Below are 19,362 nucleotides of genomic sequence, written 5' to 3'. Positions count from 1 at the left end.
ATTTCTCTAGTTAGTTCTATTTAGATTCAGCTATTAATTTTCAACTCACTTTGTTATCCTCTTGGAAATTTTTTTAAGATTCCAGTCACTGTACTTAATACATATTTTGTGACTGAATGAAGTGTGTTTTTGCAGAACTACCATTTAAGAACTTTTGAAGAATTTTACAATCAGATGGTTATATCAAACCTCAGCTAATCTGTGTAACAGCATTTTAATGGAATATTGAGTTGGAAGAAAAATTGGTTTGGCATCTCTCTGCTTGATAGTTTAAAACCAACCAGACACACTGGCTAGCCACCCTCCTTCATTTTGTTTTCCAGCCTTGTAAACATTTTCATATTCCATCTGTGATGTCTAGCCCATGCATGAATAAAATATGAAGTAATTTAATGCCACATATTATGTCAGGAGGTTGCTGTTTATTCTCAGACTTGAAGCTTTTTTAGATCACATACTGAAACCTCTTGAGTTTTTGCTACTCATTCAGAGCTGTGGTGTACAAATACGTCTCATTCTCTGTAATGTGCAAAAAAAAAATTCTGGTTTTGTACTTTTATCTGTATGATGACTGTATTCTTGGAAAGGATGCCGCAGGGTAAAGAGGAGCTAGCTGTCTTTTCTCTTCTTGTATGTGGACTCATGGAGATTGTACAGAGCCCATGGGCCATCCCAGGTACCAGCGTCATGGGAGCTTGCATCCAACAAGCAGCTGTGGTTGGATTGCAAACAGGTAACCGGAAGTTTCGGTAGTCCTTGACCTCAAGACTGGTAACCTTTCTGGATGCAGGTTACAACTCAGAAGAAGGGATGAAGGCAATATCTTAACAGCTTTGTTTCCTTATCAGCTAAAATCTCTGTGCCAACATAGCAGGTTGGTATTACAAGGCCATTAAGGTTTACTTGTAGTAGATACTGTGCATGTATGTTTGAAGCCATGTTATTTGCTCTACATTTGGCAGATGGCAAAGCTCTAGTTGTGCAGCCATGTATTTGTGCCAGGATGAAGAGTTTTTGGGCCAATGTTTCAGTCTAGTGTAGGACAACTCTCTAACGTGTATTCTTACGTGCTAGTCTGTGCTGTAGCATTTCCAGAAGCATTCAATGTCTGTGAAAACACATCAGTGTGACACAGTAGTGGCATAAACTCATTCTTGGACCTTGCTGTCTATGTGGTCCCTATCTCCTCCTGTCCACATGTAAGTAAAGATTATAACTGTACCTTAGCCACTATAGCTATTGGCATGCAGTTCATGCTCAAAATTTTAAATAAATGGGTGTTTGGTTCTAACACTGACTTTTGTTTCTTGGTTTACATCACTTTAAGTACTGAAAGAATGCAGTTAAAATTAGCGTTTGGCTAGTAATTACTAAACATGCTTTTTCTTAGAACATAGTGCCTCTGACAGTGAAAAATGGACACCAAAACAGCTTGTATCTATTATTTTAAATATCCTGACAGTTAATATATATTCTACATTTATGTGCGAATGAGATGTGAATCTTTAAAAAGGTATTAAAACAAGCCATTTGGTTTCTTTTCTGTAGTGCTTTCTTCTCAGGAAAAACGACACTGTTACTCCAGATGATGACCTGTGTTTTGTCAATTAAATTGCTGTAGGTTTCCTTACTGAAATAATTACTAGGCAAGCCTTCCTGAATGTATTTGTGCCTTGCATTTTCCCTTTTCTTCCTCCTTGATTCCAATTCCCTGGCAGAGACCACGTTGCTCAGCAGACTGCTAGACATCAGACAACCAAAATCAGATATATCAAACTATGATCCCATGTTCCTTTATATGAAAATCCCACATTCCTTTATATGAAAATGACAGACTGTAGTAAACATGCAGGAGTTTTAGTTTTTCAAATACCCATTTTTTCCAGCACACATTCACATCCAGACATTTGTTCAATATGTTGCTGTAGAATACTTAAGTAAATATTTTTGATAATAACTTTCTATGAGGATAGTATCTTCAAAAGTCTCCTTCTCTTCAATTTCCATTGCCATGTGAAAAAGAATCTGCAGATATAGATGAGTATATTTGCAAGTTCCTGCTGAGGTGTTTGGTTTCATTTCAGTCCATGATCTGTACAAACTTCTCCTTGGAAAATTAAGAGCGTGTGATACATGCAGGATATAACGGGAGTTGTGGTTTGTAGAGAACAGTCTCTGGAGTCATCTTACAAGTCAGTTTTATTGTGTGCATGGAACTAAAACCATCTGTGTGACTTGCTGTTAGCAATATTGTTTGGACAACCCTAAATCAAATCCTGAATGGGCAAGATTACAGAAGGCAAGTTTATACTGGAATCCTTCAGGTTAAACCCACCGATGTCCAGTCTTTTCTCCTTCTTGGCATAAAAAGTATTAGCAAGAGGTAAGTTTGTGCTAGTTGTCCTTGTTTCACCGAGATCTATCTTCTGCAAACAGGCTTGTGTTTACAGAAACCAAAGTGAAAATAGCATGTGAACAGTATAAACCAACTGTGGTTAAAATAGCTGTGCATTTGCATAACTGTGTGGTATTTAAAGGAAAGGCTAGCTTACTTTGGTACAGTTTACTACAAGCTTTTACTGAAGAGTTATTCCTCTTCGGGCATCTCTCAAGAAGTGGAAATAGAAGGCTCTGGTTCAAAATAGCATTGATTTTGCACAGTAGTAAAAAACAAGTTTAACTGTCTTGTTACAGTTTTTGATAAATGGACACTGACATGGACTACGAAAGACCCAACGTTGAAACTATCAAGTGTGTGGTGGTTGGAGATAATGCAGTGGGAAAGACTCGTCTAATTTGTGCAAGAGCGTGCAATACAACCTTGACTCAGTATCAGCTGCTGGCAACCCATGTGCCAACTGTCTGGGCCATTGATCAGTACCGTGTCTGCCAAGAGGTAAGGACTGCAGGTGTACCAAATAAGGAGCACATGCTGTGAGGTTGTACTATTATTTACTGGCAAGCCTTGCTTTGTCAGGCTGCAGCAATGAGCTCACAAGTATTTTATGCCCGGTCTCTACTGCAGCAGTGGCCTGATACTCAATCTCCCCGAGTTTCTCATTCCAAAGTAACTTTTTTTTTATCAAACCTATTTTTAGGAAGATGTATATTCTTCCTGTTTTATAAAATACTGCATTTGCTGAAAACTGTATGTGATGGACTCTTGGTCTAGTATGCTTTGGACCTTCTTATGGGGCGAATTAGAAATGTACTTGTTTGATGGAGGGAAAGAGAATGTTATGTATGTTCTCTTCTAGGTTCTTGAACGCTCAAGAGATGTTGTGGATGAAGTGAGTGTTTCTCTCAGGCTGTGGGATACGTTTGGGGACCACCACAAAGACAGGCGCTTTGCTTATGGAAGGTAAATTGATTCAAGCAAAATTTTAAGTAATACTTGTAGTAAAATTTTAGGGCAGAAAAAAATTGCAAATCTTAATTTTGAAAAGCAAGGACTTAGAAACAAGCAAGGGTATTCATATTCCTGCCTACTGCAAAGAGGATTATCTGCTGCAAGGATTAAAAAGATATAAATATTTAAAAAGCAGCATAGTTTTACTATGCTACATTTCCTTGAACAGCCTGCTAAGCTCTGTCAACAACTGTTGTCCTATTTCGAATTTTAAAGAACATTCCCCAAAATAAGATTGTAGTTTTACAAAATTGAACATCGCATTCCCTGACTGTATAAGGAGTGTACAATACAATCGCCTAACACGCAACTAACAAGGAGAGATGTTGGGAAACATCACTCCTACTCAATGAAATATTTATTTTATTAAAACCTGTGATGTTGAATGGGCAGCTAACCTCTTGAGAGCAGAGCCAATTGCATGAAAGGTGAGGCTGTTCTGTATTTTCTTAATTAAAGCTGCAGAAAGGAAAGGCTTTTCTTCTATAAATATCAAGTGTCTCCTAGTGAATCGATTAACCCTGGAAATTAAAAAAAAAAAATTAAAAATGAATGTAATCTAGATTTTTCTAGCATGTATAATATAACTTCAGCATAGTTTCAACAAGGACTGAAGCCAGTGATAGTCTTTCTGTTGTGTTTAATGGTAATTAGTTCTGGCCTTGTGTCAGTACAGACAGCAGAACAGCTGAGTAACAGGCATTTGAATACACATATAATGAGAATAGATTACCTGTATTGGGCAAATACTGAGCTTAAGATGGGTTTTGGACAGATGTTTTCATAACTGACATTTGAGCAAGGTCTCAGTCCTCACATGTTTGTTCACCTTCTTGAACTTTTTCATATCCTTTTCATATTTGCTTCAGTCACTGCAGATGATCAAACTTCCATAGACAGATACTTTTTTTTTCCAGCTTTGTACAATGTCTGTCCCAGATTTGGATTCCCAGTTTCCAAAATGTACTGTCTTACTGTTTTCCTTCTCTCTCTGCTACCTGATGAAACAAGTCATTTTGAAGGATGACTGTCGTTTTTATTCTCCTGGAGAGGGTTCTGCTGGTTGAACCCACCAGTGAAATTTTCACACTGTCAAACTCTGTACGGCAGTTTGTACAAACCCTCCTTTGTATACAGCACTGTTTTAGTTGTGTTTTCAGAGTCATGGATTGCCTTGAACTTTGTGTCAGGAGCTAAAGTAGCAACACATCTAGACTACACAACCTGTACTATTTGTAAGTAAACTTTGTGAGTGAGGAAAGTTACTGACTTTAAGGTAATAGTGACCTTAATATTCAGTGCTAATTGAGTACGTGACAGGTATTGTTTTACCATTGGCAGCGTATGGAGCCTACTTTGATAAATATGGATGTAACTTAATGTTTCCACTAACTTTTCCTCTTTGATGTGGCCTCCTGATATTCTGCAACAGATACTGTGTCACTGAGAAGATTACTAGAGATTAGGAGAACAAAATCAGGCATGTTCTGAACTCTGATCCCACGTTTACTGACAGGATGGGGGGGGGGGGGGGAACAACATACTTAGATTCTAATCCTACAAACACCAAGGAGGATGTGAATAACTTGAGATCTCGTGGGATTAAGCATATGAACACAGTGATTCATTTGTGATGTTAGTAAAACTGAACCTGTGTAGAATCAGGCTTGCTATAACCTCATCAACTTAAAAAGGCTATTCTGGAAACCTGCTGTTCTGTTGGTGGTTTTTCTGCAAGTCTGTTAATGCAGAAAGAAACTGCAAACTCTAAAGAAACTATACTATAAATAGAATTTCAATTGTAAAATTTCCTAATTGTAAACACTGATTAGGTACTTAATTGTTTTAATGTTCCATTTAAAACCAACTGTTGAGTGTTTTATCTATGTTAGCATTTTAAAAAGAGATTTCCAACATTGAATGTTCACATGTATAGGACTGGATTTTAAATCACCTCTGTAAATTGAAATACAGTCTACTCATAGCTGAGTTAAATCTCGCAGTACAGTGAAAGGTGTATTGTATGCCAAACTGCTCAAGCCTACACCTCCAAGTGTCCCATGTTTCTGATTGTCTGAAGGATCATAGAATAATATAACCCTTTGGTTCCCTTCAAAATTTGTTATGCATGTGCCCCTTGTGCAGGGGAAGGCTTGTTTCAGCCAAGACCTCTAATTGTCCTAAACCTGGTGTAACAAGAACCAGCAGGTCATTAATTCACCTGCTGCTTGTTGGAAAAGATTGTTCCATACAGTTTTACAAAATGTTACATAAATAGATTATGCTATAGATGACAGGGTGAACAGTTAATAGGACTTGCAGCAAAGATAAATCCTTCTTAATTCTTTGGTTTTCACAGATAGAAGCATGAAAGGACAATGACAAAAGGAATGTGTTTTCCACTATTTTTGTGTGACAGAGAGAAACGTATTTGAATGCCACTGAGGATTCAATAGTTAATGTTTCCACTGCCATCCTTTAAAATGGGAATATGGAAAGTGAGATCCAGCTTGCATTCTGCTATGTGCTGTTTAGTTTAATAATCACAGTCCTCCGGGAGCTTTGGGAAACTGTTTCTGACAGCTTGAGGAGGGAGGTAGGGAGATGTGCCTGGAGGGACTTGTGGAAATATTTGCTGCAGTTTTATAGCATGACATGGGTTTTTTTTCCTTAAACTAGAGTGTGTGCTTTAGTTTTGGAAGCACTATGTGATGCCAAACAGTCATTTGTTGATATTGTCCCACAGGATTTCATTTGATGCAAAATCTCTCCAAAATGTAAAATGACAATGTCTTTGTTATGATTAGCGTATTGATTTCCAGCTCCTAGTGACCTCTTTGTTTAATAACAATCTAGTCTCGGTGCTATTGTGTTCTCAAAACCTGCAAATAAGGTGGGAACTTCATATAAAGCTCAAGTTGTTGTTATGTACCAGTTTCCCTGGGAGGCACAAAATTGTGTGTGTAAAGAGATGAAAACATCTTCATTTACATTTCAACTTGCCAGGATTAACTATCTTCTATCTTCCTGTCCAATCTGGTTTTGAATGAGTGTCAACATGTCATTGTGTTAACTAATTCTAAAAGCAAAATGGGAAAAAGACTGGCTTGCACTTTTTTTTTTGTTTTACATCCTTTTTTATTTTTTTCAGGTAAATGTGTTTGACTACAGTTTGATTAATATCCTGTATATTCTAGTTCATTATATGTGCAGCTCTAGTGTGTATAAACATGAGCACAAATCTGCAAAGAGTTAATTCAGTCCCAATCAAATATTTATTCTCAATACCATGGGTGTGGTTTGTCAGCTAATTCACCCAGGATGATTTATTTACTTGCAACTTAAATATGAGCTGTAGACCAAACAAAATCTGTTCATACAACATGGACAGAAAACAGCTTTTTTCCTTGTGACTTACCAATATGAATGAGCCTTGCTGTGAGACTGCTGACAGAGCCTCTTACAAAATATGGTTAGAGTATTTCCCCTGTTGTGAATGGATTTTTATAAGCCTTGTGGGTATTGTATGCACACAGAGGAATGCATGCGTTCATCTTTTTCTGTGTGATTACAATTCCCTTAACCAGTTACTTCAATGTAATTGAATCCATAGAAGTATACCTTTTGAACACTGCTGTAAAGGGTCCATGAGAATAGGGGTTTATCACTGATATTTGAAGACTTCCACTGATCTGTTTAGGGTTGGTTTGTTTTCTGTTTCTTTTTCTTAAAGGACAATGGTGATGATATTTCTATAAAAACAAAACCCAAGTAGCTTTGATGTAAAATGGTATTTGCATTCAGCAAAATAGGGTGAGGTGGGCATCTTCGCAGAGTTACTCGGTTTGCATTTAGTTAGATCAGTGCCCTCTGTCACTTGCTGCCTGTGCCTAAGCTGAGAATAGGCCCCAAGCTCCTCACCTTTCTTCAGAGGTGGTCAAAGGTTTCAGAAGTGCTTTGAATGAAAGCCCACACTTTTTCCTGCAGTCTTGCCATCCTTGGTTTTATGTTACAATAATTCCCCACCTTCCACATGCCTTGAGAGCCATTTACTGGCGTGGGTTGGAGGGGATCATCAGAGATGTGTTTTCACAGCAATAGCACTTAACAGATACAAGATAGTCTTTTGCTTTGTTAGCAAAGGGCCAACTGATGGGGAATCCAGTTGTTTTCGGATGTCGCTCACCTTGGCTGCATCCTTTTGCTATGATTTGCTGCCACAAAAAGTGATATGCAGTATCTTTGAATCATCTTCAAATACCAGAATTTGAGAGCCTCCCCATCTACTTTACAGTGGTTTATAAGCTATTCAGGTTCTTCATCAAGCAATCCTGAAGAACTTCTGTAAAAAAAACATTTTTTTTAATATTTGTTATGATTTTTTTCTCTTTTGAGTTTGACTCAGGTCAGCCTCAAGAAAGACTAGAATAAGCAGAGAGGCTCACAGAGAGATAGCATTCTTAAGTAGCTTTATTCCAGTGTGGTGTCTGTATGCATTAGTTTTTTCTTCTTTCGTCATTAACATTTGAGGCTTTTTCACTCAGACAATGGGAAAGTATATGCTTTATATACTTAAACTAGTCAAATTAATGCAGATCTACTACTTTCTTCTCTGTACCGTGGTTCCATATTGTGAGTAGAAAGAGGTTGGAATGGAATTGCTGTTAGAAATCTTTTTTTAAAAAGATACATGCCAAATGACTGTTGGTGGGGTCTGAGGCTCAACTTGATGTGTATGTAATCTATCTGTAATAGAGAGACACCCGTAATGTTTTAAGCCTTCCTTGACTGTGGTAAAAAAGTTTCTATCAAATGTTATTTGTGGTATTACATAATTTTCCATTTTTCCTTGCTCTCCTAAGTCAGTGGCTGAGTGGCTGAGTGGAAAGAAGGCATTTGGGCTCTCTCCTAAAAGACTGCAAGGCAACATCAAAATGTTTTGGAAACTAAACCTTGGAAGTGACTTTCCATCAAAATCTTGCTCTTAGCACCTATTCACAAAGAAAGAATTCACTAAGTGGATTTCTTGAGCTGTTTTCTACTCCAAGGGTCTCAGGATCTCAGTCTGGATTTCCTCATACGTATGTCAGAATATGGAAACCACTCTGCACAACCAGATGTAACTGTTTTAAACTGAGTTCTTATTGATTTCTTTGTGACATCAACTTGCCAGTTAAAATTTCTTGATTTTTTTTTAAAGAAAAAAAAGAGGAGGAGGCTGGTTTTGGTGATAGTCCAAAGCAAGCAAAAAATATGAAAGTCCATATTTTTCTTCCCAAAGAGATGCATCTAGCATCTGTTAATGCTCAGTTTTCATGTCTTCTGTGACTTCTGAAGTCACTCTCATACAGGATGCAAATTAGACCCTATCATTCTTTCATTTTCTCTGGATTTTTACCTCCATTTTTATCTTGCCCCTGGCTTCCTCTCTGTGTTCGTCCGTATTATAAGGAATCATGCTTTTACTGAATTTTGGGGTCTGGCTTTGGATCTTCCTTTTACTTTTTTCTTTTTTTTCTTTTCCATCCTTACCTTGAAATAATTTTATTCTTCTAAACATGTTGCTTCAAATGATGCTTTAACTAAATCTCTTCTTACTTCTTTTAAACTTAATGTGTTTTTCTGATTGATCATTGGTTCATGGGTTTTTTTGGAGAATGGGGCCATGGGTTTTTTTGGAGAATGGGGCCAGGAGTAAGGAAAGGGTTCATTTCTTCTTTTATTTATTCTTATGCAGTATCTTTGATGAAGGTTAGTTGGTTCTGTGTAGAGAGATAGTATGTACTTCTCATCTCTAAGCTGCCTCCTTACAGTAACAGAAATAAGCTTGAAAAGCCCACCTTTCCCTATGTTTCTGGTTTCTCCATTGTTTTGTGAATTCATTTCTCGTTATTTTATTTCCTGACTCTCATTAATTTATTTCAAGTCAGCTGATATGTCTTGCAAAAGCATTTTTAGTTATATTCTTATCAGTCCCTTTGTATGATATTGTGAATTTTGGTGTTTGCCTCGGGTTGATCAGATGTGTTCCGGCAAGCCCTGTACCTTCTCTTGCTCTATCATTTTCTTTCATCCTTCTCCATTGATTTGGTGTTCAGGCTTTGTGTCTTACTTCTATAAACCCCAAATTTGCATATGATACACAGAACATTTCGGTATTTCAGCGTCAGTTAACTGTCTCTAGAATTCTATTTATCATCGAATTTTTGTTCCTGCGTTAGAAATGCAGTAATTAAGATCTCTGCTCCAGGGAAAGAAAAAAGGCATGTAGTGGTATGTTATGGTGGATGTGTATACTGCAAACATACCTGATTCCAAAGAGAATTTTACTGAGTCTACTGGCAAAATTTGGCCCAGAATCACGCTAGGATACCTTGCAGGCGGCCTGTTTCAAATGCAAAGTTCTATTTAGCACTAAGATGGAATTTTTATATGCAAATGCTGAACCATAATTACGGGTGAATTTACTTCTTATAGCCAGCAATGAAATGAACCAAATTCCAAGACTGTGTAAGCAGTCCTTTAAATTAAAAATAAAACTGTTTTCTTCTTGTTACATTGTTCCACATGATGCCATTTTTTTTAGAACTATTGCTGGTCAGGCATGTGTACAATGAGAGTCGCTCTTACAGGTTTCTGCAATGGAAAATGAGATTTTTTTAATCATTCTTTGTGATACAAAAACATTTTTTGTCATTCTCTGTAAATGCACCACTGTTTTCCCATGAGTACCTCAAAGGAAATAGAACAGATTTTAAAATACTTAACATTTCAGAATGATGTATTGTTTGTAAGGAATGTATGGGAAAGCTCTTTCCACTTTTGAAGCACAGTCTCGAAATACGCAATTTTCTTAAAGGTAGCTTTTTCTTCTTTTTCTTACTGTTGTTTCCTACTAAAAATGACGTTATAGAAATTTTAGAAGTAGATCTGCATGCTACTCACCACAAAATCTGAATATATTTCAGGGCATTTTGACAGTTTCGCACATTACACCAGTACTTAAGAAGCTTCACTACTATCGGTAAAGTATAGAACTAATTGATTCTCCTGCTCACGTCCAGGGCACTGCATGATCTTGCCCTGCCTTACCTGGATGTCTTCAGTTCTTCACATGCCAGGCACTCCCTGCATTTTAGTTTTCCTAGCCTCCCATCTGTTTTGAGTGTATGCATATAAGTCCTGTGTCTTCAGGTCATTTTGTTATGCTCACCCGTCACTTAATGACTTTCTTCTCATTTCATGTGATGGCTGCAACTGCATTTACTAAAAACTGAGTCCACTTAAAACATTATCAGCCTTGCTTATCTGCACAATTTTTCTTTCAGCTCAGTGAGATGCATGCATGAAAAATGTTGTATAACTGAGTGAATCTCTCTTTTCAAAATGTATCTGGATTAACATGGAGATGTAGCAGGGTTTTGTTCAGCCATACATGAGAGTCTCAATTTACTTCTTAGATGGCCTTTTACCACCTGAATGTACTGTGTTTGGAACTTGGGAGCTGGTATTTGCACTCAGGCTGCTGCTCTGCACAATCTTTTCTTTCAGGTGGTTGAAAGACTCTGTAGGTGGACACTAGAGACAGCTCTTGTCAAATTTGGGTCTCAGATAAGTTCAGCTGTCTCTGAGGAACCTTGGGAAAATTACGGGAAGCGTGTAGAGAAAAAAAATGAGGACAAAAGGAGTAAAAGCAAAGCAAAAATTTTTATTGATAAATAAATGTCTAAGGATTAGCTGTTCTGGTAAAGTCAATAGAGTCTAACAATTTGGATGAACCTCTACCAAACTGTTTGCTCTGTAAAATTCTAATAGGCTCCCTTACTTCAACGTTGCTTCTGAGAGAGACCTGATATCTAAAAATAGGGAAAAATAAAGACTGTAGCAGGAGAAATCTGCTGGTTCCCCCCTCAAATCTATTAACCCAAATTTAACTCTTGGATCTCGTTTAAGCTCTTTGAAACAAAATATGTACTTTTGAGCTGTCCTCTAGAAAGATGAGAAGATAGCACAGCAGTACAATTCAATCTGCCTCCTTTTCCTCTTTCCCACTCCCTGCATTGATTTCCAGATCAGAGAAATCTCTTTGCATTCTGTATTCCTCACAGCTTTATTTCTTCCCCTTTTCAAACCCAGCAGTATTATTCCATAACTATATGGCAAATGATGCCCCTTACACATGAGCAGCAATTCTTGCATGCAGCAGTTTTACCCAGTAACCTGTAAATTATAAACTAGAGGGAACAACTTCTTCCTAGGTAACGCAGTGTGTACACTTCAGAAGGCAGCCTGTTTCTGCACCACAGTTTATAACTCTAGATTCAGACTAGGAAACATTGAACTTTTAAACACACTTGCATGCAATATATGAGACGCCATTTAATATCGCTGTTTCTTGAAGTTCTGTCTAAAATATGAGTATTAGTGGTGCATAGGTACATCTGCAGTACAGCTCGTTACACCAGCTCTGGAACACACATAGCATGTAAGTAGATGCGTCTTTCAAAATGTCAGTCCCAAACCAATGGAGTGCTCTGTTACACAAAACAGCTCTAGTTAGAAAACATTAACTTCTCTGCTGCTTCTAGCAGCTCCATCAGAAAGGCTTGTTACATAGAAAAAGCAGTATATTAGCTCCCCCACCTCACAGGTTTCTGATTGTAGTGATTGCAGAGTAACTTCCAGATGGTTACAGCAGTTACCTGTAGCTTGACTACTGCTGAAGGCCGAGGTTGATAATTTAAAGTTGTCTTGTCTTTGTCAGTGCTATACTGCTTGCTTGTCAGCAGTGACTTGGGCTGCTCTGTGTACATCTGATAGAGTTCCTAACTCACACACTAGGAGCTCACAGGATGGCAGCACCCCATGTGCTGATTCCTGTCAGAGATTTGGTTGTCTAGAGAGTTTCTTCTCATTTTCTGAAATCTAAAAAGGGGGAGTTGCTTCCATCAAAAGTTCTTCTTATCCAAGTTTGGGAAAATATCACTGAATGCATTGAGGTAATACCTATGTTAGGTAGATGGGTTGCTTCTCGGAATGGTGGTAAGGTTCTTTCTTTGCCCACAGAATTCTCCTATAGGTAGTCCATAACTATGTTTAGATGAAGCTGGGCTGACTTTAGATGTGTATGTTTTGCATTAAGAATTACTTCTGCGACTCCAAGGGGAGTGTCTGAAGTGCTCTTACGCTGCTGTTACGCTTTAATGTGAGACTCCAACGCAGGAGCCAGGTCAGCCAGGAAGTGACAAACGTGCGAGTGGTGGTTGATTTGCCTACAGCTGAGAGAATCTCTTCCCCTTTTCCATGTGCCGAATCCCACAAGTCTACATTGTGTTCTCCCCTGTTTGGAGCCCCAGGGAGTAGAAAGAAACCTGTTTTCTTACATTGGTGATGCAGAGTGTTTCACTGGTAGTTGATCATACGCTAGAGCAAATCACACAGAAGTTGTGAGTTTTGGTTAGACTTAAGTATGTTCAGATGTTTCAAATAATATGAGTAGATGATTCACAATTTCTTCTGATAAATCTGTGAAAAGCAGAATGTAAGAATAAATCAGTTATGTGTTTCCAACATGTACCGCTGAATGTCTTGAGTATCCAACACAAGACAATATGTTGGATAGCGAAGCTACTGTTTCACTTTGCTGAGTTATTTGTAATACTTATCTTTGTTTCTTGTGATACTTCAGTATCAAACATCAGTATATGCAGCAAGCATAATCATACGCTTTTGTTGTATTTAACAAAGGTGGACGCACACAACGCCTTATCAATTGCCCGTCTCAACTGGATGGTGCTCTAGGAGGAATGTGATGGAAAAGTTCTAAAGCATTTTTGGTATTCAAGTCTATGGAAATGTTTCTTGAATCAATCCTGAATTTTACCGGGAAATGGTTATGAAATTTCTTTTTAGAAAGAAGCAGCTTGTATTTGTGAATATATTGCTGCAGAGAGAAAGAAGAAAGCAGAAGTAAACCTGATTCATCCTTTCTTGTTCTCTAAGTAACCAAACTGCACAAAAATGGCAATAAATTAGTTTAGTTTTTTCTTAAATCCTACCCTTTTATGTTCCCTCAGAATATTAAAATAGCATTGGTAAATTTTTAATGTTTGGGAAATATTAATGCATTATTTTAACCTGACAGGTTCTGGCTTTTATGAATAAATGTCAAACCAAACTTCATATCTAGGCATTAGCAAGTTGTAAATGTCCCTTGACATTAAAAGGAATTGTAGGTATTTTAATTAAAGTTTCCAAAGGACAGTTTTCCCCAAATGTTCACAGTATTATTTAGACAGTTAATCTTCCTCATATATTACTGTCTCCAGTTTGTACTAATAGTGCAAATCATGCTTATGACTTGAATGAAAACTTAATTTATTATGGTAAGGTGGATGTATTTTGTGAAGTAGCAGACCCAGCTGTAGTGCTGGTTCAGCCTGTGAACTCTGTCACTACCCAGTGATTTCCCATCCTTCCTGTTTATGGCACAGGGCCGTTTATTTCTCCCTATTCAGTATGGAACTCTCAGGATATTCATTTTATAGGGAAGTCCAGGTTTTAACACAGGATAAATAATATGCAAATCACATTTTTTTACCTCTTTATTCTGTTTTTCACTTAATTCACAAGGCAGTAAGATGGAAAGGTCCCATAAATGCAATGCTATGTGTGCTGTGAGTTATGGGTAAAGAAACCAGCTTTTGCCAGCTCAGTTTTACAGTCGCTCAGGGAAGGTTGGAGGTGATGAGTTGCTCAAGAACCACAGGCCTGTGGCAAAAACATGAGACTCCCTTGGCATGGGCTGTAACACATGTAGGGCTGTGCTGGGGCCAGTCTGCTGGGTAGTCTGGACCTGTCCTGTCCAATGAAACAGAGGATCACTGGCTCTTCTCAGGAGCCGAGATCTGTGGCCAGCCCAGCTTCATTCAGCAGCAGCGCCGCAGGGGAGCTGTTGTCATCTCCTGCCTGTGAAGTCCTGCTGGAGCTCTGTTTCCTTTTGGTTTTCTGAGAGATGTGATGTGTGTCTTGTGGGCTGTAGAGTCAGGAGGTTTGGATACTCGTGACTGCAATTACTTGGCTTAGGTATTAATTTCTGAAGGACGCAAGACAGACTGTCTCTCTAAGATGCTTAGTTATAGCTAGGACCAGCCAGACAGCCAACACTTGCCTCTCCGGCAGCCCAGATGATATTGAATTAAAAAACAATTGACCAGATTAGAATGTGTAACACAATATTATTTTTTTTAATCTTAGCCGTACATTGATTTCTCGTTTCTGGGAGCTAAGCAAATGTCTGCTGGGGCCTAGGTTTTACTCTTATGTGACCGTGACTAGAGCAAGTTTGAGTTTAAAGGGTGTTTGCCTCAGTTGTGTAGAAGACCAGTGTGTTAGCTGCTTACCACTTTGCTATTTAGTAGATAACTTCCCAGTTTGAAAAGGCCTTGTTTCTAGATATGACAGATGTGTTGCAGTTTATATAAGATACAAACCTGGAGCAGGAGCATTTCTCTTGCATTAAATTTATGTTCACAGCAGTACTTGTATGCAGCTATCTTTAGAAACATTCTTGCTGGATATATCTATGCCCTCAGTGAAACGTAGAAAGCAGCAGTACTGAGGAGGTATTTCATTATTTAAAAGGTGAATGTTAAGATTCACTGCTGCTGCTCTATACATTACACAAACTGCAGACACAACACATTTGTGCTAAATTAAAGAATAATAGAAGCGAGATAGACATGGTATTGCTGAGCTTATCCTGCTGACAATTCTGTAGCAATAACTTGCCTCCTCAAAATGTCCCTTCCCCTCAATTTTTCTTGAGTTTCAGTTCAACTTTTTTACTTCTTTTCTTTTTTTTCCCATGAGAGACCCAAGAGCTCACGAACTGCTTTGTAACATCCCATCCCAGTTTATAAATAATGAAATCGCCCCAAGTTAGGAATGCCCTGAGACAAGTATTCAAGCATTTCTCTGCCTTAGGGTGCTAGCTCTGACAAGAATTAGATAGTGGTTTAGTGGATGAGCTGTCAACCTTAATCCTCGCACTTATAGTTTATAAAGCAATTTTATTTAGCAAAGTACTTCTTGTTTTCTTAAAACCTTTAAAAGCCTGCAAATATTGTCATGCTTACTCTGATTTAAGCCACTGTCCCATTCTACACTTTACTGACCTTACTTTCATCGTAATGTTTGGTTTTGCTTGTATTGTAGAAGTGGTCATTCAGCAGTAATTTGCCCTTCCAACAAGTTATTTATTAAAGATGTTAGAGAATTGCTGTGCAAAGTGCATTGCAAAGGAGACCACCTCAGTATCTCAAACAGTGCAATAATGTTTTTTTTTCCCTGACAAGCTCAGAAGTGATCAGTGTCTGCCAGTGTGGCTGTACAGAAGTCTTGCATAACTCCTTTCTTATTCCTAAGCACCAATGATCTTTGAATTGCAATTTAGTTGTCCAGTCAACAGAATTATTTCTTGAGCAATGACAGCCTGTGAATAACTGTAGTGTAAAAGCAGAGAATGGCAAGCTCTACCTCTCTTCTTAGGGCTCTGTCCATACATGCAGGGACCATCTCTTGGCATAGAGGGGCAGTGCTTCCTACATATGTGGATTTGTGCTCCCATGCTTTTGTGGTGCAATGTGTACCTTCTATCAAACCTCTGCACAAACAACAGGTCGTCTGACATCTGGGTGTCAACGCATTTTTCAAAGTGTAGAGTGGAGTAGCTTTAAGATGGAGTGATGAAAATAGGTGAAGCTGCAGCGAAAAGCATGTTTGTTGGCTTTTAATTGCATATTTTCTTGTTGCCTTTCTAGGTCTGATGTAGTTGTTCTGTGCTTTTCAATTGCTAATCCTAATTCCCTGAATCATGTGAAAACGATGTGGTATCAAGAAATCAAGCACTTCTGTCCTCGCACACCTGTCATTCTGGTGGGCTGCCAACTAGATCTCCGCTATGCAGATCTTGAGGCTGTTAACAGAGCCAGACGGCCTCTGGCAAGGTAAAGTTTAAACAAAAATAAGAATTAAAAAAATTCACCTTGGTAATCAGGTACAGTACTTTCAAAAGAGAAATGATAGAGCCTAGTTTTTTTTTTTTTTTTTTTGGTAAAATAGGAATATATGTGCTTTGTGGTTTTTAATTCTGTTATCTGAGTTGGTTACTTCTTTAACACACGCACTTATTATATGTTTCCCACAATATTTTTGCACATTGGACATCTAAACTTGTTTGGATGCCTGAACACAACAATAATACAGAGATAATGATTACTGGAGGTTTTCATACCTGTCTTTCTCCATTTGAACATGTGTATCATGTTCTACCCTGTCACTACTATCAGGTACTGTTTTAAACTGTCAGATTCTACTCAAGATTTCTTAATTCTTAATTATTTTTTTGTAAATGTAATCCTAGATCATGGCAGAAAAAAATTGCAAATTAATTTTTTTTAAGTTCTGAAATTAAAAGAGAGTTGAGGGTTATTCTGGAGAAGTTTTGTTTTTCCCAGATTCAGAAGACAAGCATTCACGTGTTTGGGCAAAAACAGTCCCACAATTACCTGCTCACTTCTAATTTCCTCCTCTTTTGTGAATTTGAATGAGACCATATTTATGGAATTAATAGCCATGATCATGTAATTAAAGACTGTATTGTAACAAATTTCCATAAAGGGATTGAATTCATATTTCATGGGCTCTTAGAAAACTTTGCATTACATTCAAATTTTTGACTCGGCAATATGAGTTTCATAGATTTGTTTATTAAATATTTCTTCATTGTATGGGTGGGGTGGGCTTTTTGGTTGACTCTTTAAAAGGAAGTATTTTTTCAAAACTCAAAATTATTCTTCTGCCCTAATTCTCCTTTCTGATTTCACCATTAATAAAGTTTAAACCAGTACTCTGCATGTCTAGCACAGACTTCTGCCAGCTGAACTGATTATTTATTAGCTGGCGAGTAAAGCAAGCTGTTGTCTCGAGTGTGTTCAGTCTGTGCCAGCTTGTGTCTGCCCAATGCGATATGCTCAGAGAATACATTGATGGGTCATATCTTCTGATGAGATGATTTTTTTTTGTTGGGAAAATGGATCCTAGCCCAGACTTTTTTTCTGGTTTGTTTACCCTATGTCGTGTACTAGAGCTGCTCTGGAAATTCATGAGTTCCCACACAATGCTTCTACAGCCAACACAGGCCTGTCTCTTGAAGTGTGTGTTCAGTTACACTTTTGTCATAGGCTACGATGATTTTTCTTTAAAAAGCATAAGCTTAAGAAATTCGTCACTGTGAGGGTGGTGAGGCACTGGCACAGGTTGCCCAGAGAAGCTGTGGATGCCCCCTCCCTGGAAGTGTTCAAGGCCAGGTTGGATGGGGCTTTGGGCAACCTGGTCTAGTGGAGGGTGTCCCTGCCCATGGCAGGGGGGCTGGAACTACATGATCTTTAAGGTCCCTTCCAACCCAAACCAGTCTATGATCCTATGAAATATTTCTCATTTCACATTTAGCTATATTTGTGACATTTCTATGTCATGAGAATTTCCATTTGAGTCTTAAATGAAGAAAGATACTGACAGAATATCTGAGTAGAAAGGGATGTTAGGAGGTTTTTTAAATAATGAAAGTTCCCAAGCATCCTATCAACTTTTTCTACTGTAAATTTCCCTTTAACAGAGAGGAGGCTTGCTCCATTTTGTGCAAATGATTTCTGCGTATTTTTAGTAACATTGCAAAGACACCACCAAACTTAAACAAAATTACAAGCATGTGCTATTCTAAAACTCTCTGGAGAGATGGTTGTAGGTTTCCAAAGGGCTTTGTGGGGCTTAATTTTATATTTTGTTTCATTTGAATGATACTTATCTCAGAATTGGTGCTGAGACATTTTGTAAAATTCCATGCTTTCTGGAGTAACTTTGTGATGATCGTTGTATGTGAGAAGGTTTATTTTTTGTTTAACCCTAGGCCCATAAAAAGAGGAGACATTTTGCCACCAGAAAGAGGCAGAGAGGTTGCCAAGGAACTTGGGATACCATACTATGAAACCAGTGTATTTGACCAGTTTGGGATTAAAGACGTGTTTGACAATGCAATTAGAGCTGCCCTGATCTCCAGAAGACACCTGCAGTTCTGGAAATCTCATTTGAAGAAGGTCCAAAAACCTTTGCTTCAGGCTCCATTCCTACCTCCAAAAGCCCCTCCTCCAGTTATCAAAATTCCTGAGTGTCCCGTACCGAGCATGAATGAAGCTGGATATTTATTGGACAGCCCTCTTTGTGCAGATGTTATGTTTGTTCTCCAGGACCAGGACTACATTTTTGCTCACAAGATTTACCTAGCTACCTCCTCTTCAAAGTTTTATGACCTTTTCTTAATGGAATGTGAGGAAAGTCCAGACTTGGATGAAACACAGTGTAATAAAGAAAATACAAATAAGGATGTTCTGACAAGTCACCTTGAGACAAATGGTGACAGCAATGAGGCATCCTTAAAATCTGCTGATGTTAAAATTCCCCCACCAGAAAGTACTGACTCTTTAAACATGCTAGAACCTGAACCTGGTGAAACCAATTCTGCAGCAAGATCTCTGTCATCCTGGGGTAAGGGGTTTATTAGTGTGCATAAGGAAATGCAAGTGAATCCTGTCTCGAATAGGACGTGTCCTGTAACTGTGGTAAAAATGGATTCATCTGTGCAGGCCGGACCTTTTAAAACTGTTTTGCAGTTTTTATACACAGGGCAACTGGATGAAAATGAAAAAGATCTCACAAGACTAGCTCAGATTGCTGAAATCTTGGAAGTATTTGATTTGCGAATGATGGTGGAGAATATTATGAATAAAGAAGCCTTCATGAATCAAGAAATTACGAAAGCATTTCATGTCAGAAAAGCTAATCGGATAAAAGAGTGCCTTTGCAAAGGGACATTTTCTGGTGAGTAAATACATGCT

At 38.2% G+C, this 19,362-nt stretch overlaps 1 protein-coding gene across 8 annotated transcripts in view; it reads left to right on the top strand.

Moving 5' to 3' along the window:
• The window catches only part of RHOBTB1 (Rho related BTB domain containing 1), a 57,338-nt gene that overhangs the window by 27,569 nt on the left and 10,407 nt on the right, over positions 1-19,362 (top strand). For 7 of the 8 annotated variants that reach the window (XR_012836393.1, XR_012836394.1, XR_012836396.1 and 4 more), the window contains 4 exons: positions 2,695-2,896; positions 3,258-3,361; positions 16,231-16,416; positions 18,378-19,345. Coding sequence is in view for 4 of the 8 variants with exons in the window: in XM_075758821.1 (XP_075614936.1) it covers positions 2,705-2,896; positions 3,258-3,361; positions 16,231-16,416; positions 18,378-19,345 (1,450 nt within the window). In the remaining 4 variants the exon portion in view is untranslated. The remainder of the gene's footprint in view (positions 1-2,694; positions 2,897-3,257; positions 3,362-16,230; positions 16,417-18,377; positions 19,346-19,362) is intronic. The other variant, XM_075758823.1, reaches the window with a different exon arrangement.

The sequence above is a fragment of the Balearica regulorum genome, chromosome 7 (genome assembly GCF_011004875.1).
Source record: "Balearica regulorum gibbericeps isolate bBalReg1 chromosome 7, bBalReg1.pri, whole genome shotgun sequence".
Classification (NCBI taxonomy): Eukaryota; Metazoa; Chordata; class Aves; order Gruiformes; family Gruidae; genus Balearica; species Balearica regulorum.
This window is presented reverse-complemented; position numbering and strand designations above follow the sequence as displayed.